Below are 6,448 nucleotides of genomic sequence, written 5' to 3'. Positions count from 1 at the left end.
GGAACTACAAAGACAATCATCTGCTCCAATTCACTCTTCTGGCTCAGCTCGACCCAGTGCATGTGCCTGGGGCTTGAGCCAGATTTGCCCAAATCAAGGGAAAGTTCTTGGGCGAAATATGTTACAAACCCCGCCATGCAGAGTGAAGCTTCTGCCCATCCGTAGGCTTTCCACACCCCACCCACCCATTACGAACAGCCTTATGCCCCCCTTCAGATGCGGCCACCAGGCTGGAAACGCAGGTACTATAGAAGGGTCTTGAGGTTGTGGTGAGCAGCTCCCATGAAACGCAAATCCATTTTGCAGATATTGTGAAACACACAAGCAGATTAGGAAGGAAACAAGAACTATCAAATACAACAAAGCAACAATGCCCAGCGACAAAATGACTATGGGGTACCTCTGTTCTTGGCCCCGTTGTTCAGCGTGTACATAAGACCAGCAGATCCTGCAATTTCCCAAATCCCCTTAAAAAAACCAAAGATTGGACTGACATGTCCAGCCAGGGAAGCTGTTATTCCTTGCTTGGCAGCTAGTTCCACCTGGTGAACCTCTCTGGCTAAAGGGTTCCTTCTTTTGCTTTCTATCTTTCAGCGTTCAAATTTGTATGTGAGCGGCTGTCTTGTTACTGATCTAACCTAACCCACCCTGGGAGCCTTTGGCTAAAAATCACACTACAGTATTGCTACTGCCTTGTTTAATTTAGGGCAGTGTTTCTCAATCTCAAGAATTCCCCAGCCAGCATTTTCCCTAGTAAAGCCAGGCTCTTCTACCTGTGAAATTGTTAGTAATTTTAAAAAATGAAATAATTCAATTTAAAGGATTGCAAACCCAGTTTATAGTTTTTGAGGTTATTTGAAAGGGTTTTTTTTAACTCCTTTCTGAGAAGCCAACTATCCAGATTGACCACCGCTAGGGAGATGAACAGGAAGAAACTCCGGAAGCTTTGCTTTTTATTGGAAAGGGTGTTCGATCCCTTCTAGGGGCGAGTGGCTCACTAAGCGGCGCGAGGAGACCTCAACGTCTAGAACAGCCTCACATCTTCACAGCAAATCCAACAGAGAATTGGAAACAATTCTTAGATCGCATTCCAATTCAGAGATTTGTACCACATCCAAAATTTGGGTTTTTCTTTGCTTAAAATCTGCATTTCAGTTTTATAGGAATTTTGTTTTTATATTCTATACATTATATTTTATATAAATTATTAAGTATTTCATTTTATGGAAATTTTATTGGAGTTTATTGAAGTTTACAATCTCATCCTATTTTTTATATTGTCTTGACCAAGGTTCCTGATATCTATGCTTTGCGTAGAACTTATTAGTGATTTTCAGGCCTTCAAAAATATATTAGTTATTCTCAATCAATTAATGATATACTGGAAAACTATCATCTCTATGACATTTGTAAATCCCTCGTTTATCCACCTGTATCTTATTTTTACCCCTTTCTTTTGTTCCTTTCCCTTCCCTGATCTGTATTTTCTTTAAAATGTCTACTAAAATATAGATTTTAAGCAAGAAACTTTGGCAGTCACTTGTTGAATCTTTGATGGGAATCGAATCAAATTGGTAAGAGAACTTCCTGGAGAAGGGCAGTTGTAAGCCCCAAGGGCAGGTAAGACACCAGCCCAAAACGCCAGGTACAGATCCACCAAAACAAATAATGCTGCGGCAGGTTCATACTGCCTGCTAGTTGAAAAATGTGGGGAACAGCCTAATTTTACAGTCATGGGCAGAAAATGGGGGATGGCAGAGAAAACATTTTATTTAATCACGGAAACAAGTGACAAGCCAGCAAAACAGCAAAGACACGCGCACATCAGCACAGAGCAAACAGGAGGCAGGCAGGCAGCCGCAAAACCCAGATGCGAAGAAAACGAAGTTTCCAGCTACAGGACAGGCAGCCCAGTGGACAGCCCTCGGGTTCACAGAGTGGGACTCTGGAATAATCTCCAGGAACTGAGAACTTCCTTATCAAAAATGCCCTGATGTGACTTATGGGGAAAAACGGTCACACACGTGCAGCAGCTTCCACAGCCTGTGGATCGTCAGCCAGCTTTGCAAAGGCTATTGAAACTGATGTTCAGCCTCTGCTCCACCAAAAGTGCACAGAAGAATGTTCTGCGGTAAACCCTGCTCTTTCCAACAGCAATCCCAAAATATGCCAACCCTGGACTCGGAAAGCTTGCACAGTCTCCCGTTTCCACAGTTACTTTCGTACGCCGCAAAGCTGACTTCTGGTCATGGCCATCTCCAAGGAAAACTGGCGCCTTGCTGGCAGCTCCAGGCTTCCTTTCTGGAGGTGGCGGGTCAAAGTGTGCGCTTCCAGTTTTGTGTGAAAGGGTCACAGATGCGCCCTCCGGACGAGCTGTCAGTCTGGGTTCCCCAATCTCTGTTTCAGGATCAAATACTGTGAGGGATGAGAGAAATAAAAAGAAATGAAAGCAAGTGAGAGTAGATGAAATCTACATGGACTTTTGCAGATATCCTAAAACACTAATTGTTGTAATGTTTAAGATCGATACGCAACACAAGACTAGCCGCTATATTCCCAAGGAGAATAAAGCCCCCTTTCTTCACAGTTTTACACCCCGGTCCAACACATCTACTGGTACTGAATTTGAAAGCAGCCTGCGTGTGCACACCCACACCCCAAGGGAGCCTTCCAAGGCCACCTGCTTCTGCTCAAGGCTGGGATGATGCCGAAATACCTCTCCTTCGCATGGCATGCGTGGCCTGACAGAAGGAGCGGTGGATCACAGAACTGTGCCAGACCACCAGCGATCTGGGTTACGGCTGCCTCTGGAAACACTCACTTCCCCAAGAATCTCCCAGACAGACGACTAGCAGGTGACCCCAAGGCAGTGTCCTTACCTTCTTACGGCTGACGATCGCTTGCTGCAGCCACAGCAGCTCCATGGCCAGATGCTTTCGGTAGTTCTGGAGGTCGGGCACCGCTCTGGGCATTTCTGGGGCTTTGGGGAAATGAGGCTCTGGATAAGAAAAGATCGAGAGTGTCAACAAACACTCTCCCACCTCAAACTGGGCAAGGTGTACTGTATGTTGTTTCCGTAAAGTTGTTAGGAAGATCAACGCTACCAAGGGACAGATGTAGTAACAGCCTGCCCAGTTGACCAAAGGGGAGGCTGAAGTCCAAAGCTCCTTCAGCCCCTGACTTACCCTGGCTCGACCTGGGAGATTCCATCCCCAGAATTGTGCTGCTCCAGTCAGACGAGACACGGCTGGATCCCCTGCATTCCTCACTCTCTCCTGGCAGGCTGCAGACATTCCCAGGGTGAGCATCCACTAGTCGCTCCAGACTCTGCCCGACCTCGCCAACCTCGGGTTCTGCTGCCACCTCAGCTGCAAGTCGGCTTGGAAGCTGCATCTCAAAATCACACGTTCGTTGAGATAGTAACTCCTCTTGGCACAGTTGGGTGTCCTGTTTTTGTGGCTCAACCTCTTCGCTATTGAATTCCTTTGCCTTTATTGATTTCTGAGCAGTCTGTAGTTAAAAATAAAAAGACTACCTTTTAAAAAGGGAACTAGTATTATGTATAGAGCAAGATCCTTTCTAGTTGAAAGTGCAGCTTTGTGTTGCACAGAGCAAGGTGCACCCTGTCACAGGTGGAAGAGAAAGTAAACATTGGTGTGATGGAGCTCCGCGGGCAAGCAGCGACACCCCGCACTGTCCGCCACCAGACGGTTAGTTTTCTTACAAGAAACCCTTCTGAGGTTCATCTCCGTGCAGAGAAAACACATTTGCAAAGCAGAAGAGAGAATTTAATCTATTAATTCCTAACTGAGGAGCAAAGAAAAATCAGTAAATCCTTAAAGAGGCCACCAACTCAGCTGCCCCCCTGCAGAGAAATTGCCCTCCAGTTCCTTGTGCTCTGGCCAGTTTCCAACCTTTCTTGTACCAGCAACAGAAGGCTGCTGCTTTTCTGCATCAAGTTTAATAGGATAATTCAGGCGTCCCAGAAACACAGAAGCGAAGTAGAATAAATCTCCTGAAAATGCTGCATCAGCCCAAACAGCAGAGATTCATTCATTCATTCAATCAATTTATAGAGTCACCTGATTTGGCACAAGATGAGGAAAAAGTCTGATTGGGTTCATCTAATATGGCGCAAAGTAATTTGTGATTCAGCGTGTTTTAGGCACCCAACCATTACCTTAGCATGTTGCATGAACACAAGTGATCATATTAAGCTATAATATGGTTTTATTTGAGTATCAGATGCAACAAGAATTTAGCAATTGTGTGCCATTGACCTGGGTTTAGGAGCACGCATGTTAGGTAAACTTAGCCTCTGAGAATATTCGAAGGCTCCACCTGGCTCATTCACAGCTGTCCAAAGATCTTCTGCACTAGCAGTCCATTCGTTTCCCACGTGGCCCCTATGTCTCCTCGGTGGCAGACGAAGGCGCTTCTCTTTCTCTGTGGCTAGCATCAAACTGAAGGAGACGGCTGGCAGAGGAGAGGCGGATTGTCACATCCACCCTCTATCAGCCCAACATAAATGTTTCTGGCCTAAAAGAGGAGGGGCCTCCTCCTTCACAGCAAGGACGTAAATAAGTGGACGGGTGGAAGAGAATCTGCTCTTCCTCCCACATTTCCACGGGGTTTCCTTTTGCCTATAATTGCCAGTAGCAGCTATAATAGAGGCGCTGCCTTTATTGAATGTGTCCCCCACCCCCGGAGCCATTCAAACAGGGATCCATGCTTGGATCCCTGCCACTTCTACTAAGAGCTGAGTGTATCGACAGCTGTACCTTGGAGAGAAACACAGGTCTTGGTAAGAGATGGCTACTCCACTGGAACCAGTCCAGACTCCCTTCAATTGCTTTCACAATGCTCTCATAGCTGCTCCTTAGGCTTTGAAGCCTCTTCCTGGTAAGATAACCCCTGACATGAGCCTAAAAGGACACAAACTGTTAACAGCATAATCACAATTGGACAGAAATGACCAGTCCTGGCAGAGGAGGAGGCGGCAGCACGACTGACTTGCTCCAGCACTGCAGGACTTGATAGGGAGTTTAACAGGTGATTTTTCTCCCTCACATCTTTTGTCAGCCTGCTCTTTGGCAGGGGAGGACGGCCAAGGAGGAAGCCAGCCCTCAGTTGTGTCCAGTCCCAATCCCGAGGTCGCATTCTTAAATATTGGAGGTGAGGAAGGAAAATGAGGGAGCCACAGAACCCTTTTATGTTTATCTGCACCTTTTTCCGAAGGAGCAGTTTAACCCCTCGCCATTTCTGCTACTGAAACAAAGTCTCTACGCAGAAGAGTTCACTGCAGGGTCTTGGTTTCTAGGCTGCTCCTCCTACGCAGGGGGTCAGGCGGGAGTTCCACCAGTTCCCTCTCCAGGCAGGGAGCCCGCAAATTCCAGGGCAACCCGAGGAGGGGCAGGAAGTCCCTTTCCAAATCAGGCCTACAGAGGCCACGTGTGGGGCCAGGGACTCCGCTCCAAGCCTCCCCAGACCGCCAGTCTCCTGTGGCCAAGAGCTGAAGGGCGGAGGGGCAGCACCTGCGGCCCCTGCTTTAAAAGCCAAAGCAGCCCAACAGCCCTGGTTCCTCACAGCTGGGGCCACCTCTGTTTAAGTCAGTGTTTCTCAGTCTCAGCAGCTTTAAGATGGATGGACTTCCACTTCCAGAATTCCCCAGCCAGCAGGGGTGAACTTCAACTCCCAGAATCCTCCAATCACCATGCAGGCTGGGGAATCCTGGGAGTGGAAGTCCATCCATCTTAACGTTTCCGAGGTTGGGAGACATTGGTTTAACTGGATCACCGTTTCTTCCTTACACCCCCGAGCCGACGCGAGCCCAACAGGCGCGGCCCCACTGCGGCTGGGGAGCCCGGCGGGTCAACCCGGCCGGACCTTCTGCCCCTCCGATTGTGTCCCTCGTCAGATGGGGGCTGCCGGGACCTTCGGCCAAGCCATGGACCAGCGACCTACCCAGCCTCCCTCGTAGCCCCTCCGACTCCCACGCCCGCCCCACCTGCAGCTGGACGACCGCTGCCAGCAGACGCTGCCGGTCCGCCCCCTCCCGCATCTTCCTCAGCCTCCAGCCGGGAGCAACCGCACGTCTCCCGAGGCAACCGCGCCTCCTAATGACGTCAGAGAAGGGCGACTCATCGGACAACACGCCCCTGGGGCGAAGGCTGGCGACTCTTCTACCCGCAGTTGCCTCGCGCGGCCGGTAGAGGGCGATGGCGGGAGGGGAATTGGGAGCAAAGCTGAGTTCCAGGTCCCATCATTCCCAGTCGGGGGAGTACAGCTTTGGGGGGGTGGGGGGAAGGGACCCACAGAAAGATTGTGATCCCGACCCCCGCTGAAATGGGCCGAAGTTTTTTCGGGTTAAAATGGGAGAGTTTGACCTGGCAATTAATGAACTGAATTCAGGAATCTCTCAAATGAAGTGTGCAACCGGGTGACCTCC

At 49.1% G+C, this 6,448-nt stretch overlaps 1 protein-coding gene across 1 annotated transcript; it reads right to left on the bottom strand.

Moving 5' to 3' along the window:
- Positions 1-1,947: 1,947 nt before the first annotated feature.
- On the bottom strand, positions 1,948-6,113 carry IQCC (IQ motif containing C). Its single transcript, XM_063312023.1, has 5 exons — positions 6,008-6,113; positions 4,782-4,925; positions 3,186-3,510; positions 2,880-2,998; positions 1,948-2,415 (listed from the first exon to the last, which is right to left on the bottom strand). Exons 1-5 carry the CDS (start codon positions 6,059-6,061, stop codon positions 2,377-2,379), a joined length of 681 nt encoding a protein of 226 aa, XP_063168093.1. The 5' UTR covers positions 6,062-6,113; the 3' UTR covers positions 1,948-2,376.
- Positions 6,114-6,448: the final 335 nt, after the last annotated feature.

This window comes from Candoia aspera, chromosome 10, assembly GCF_035149785.1.
Source record: "Candoia aspera isolate rCanAsp1 chromosome 10, rCanAsp1.hap2, whole genome shotgun sequence".
Classification (NCBI taxonomy): domain Eukaryota; kingdom Metazoa; phylum Chordata; class Lepidosauria; order Squamata; family Boidae; genus Candoia; species Candoia aspera.
The sequence above is the reverse complement of the archived record's forward strand: the minus strand, read 5'-3'. Positions and strand labels throughout refer to the sequence as shown.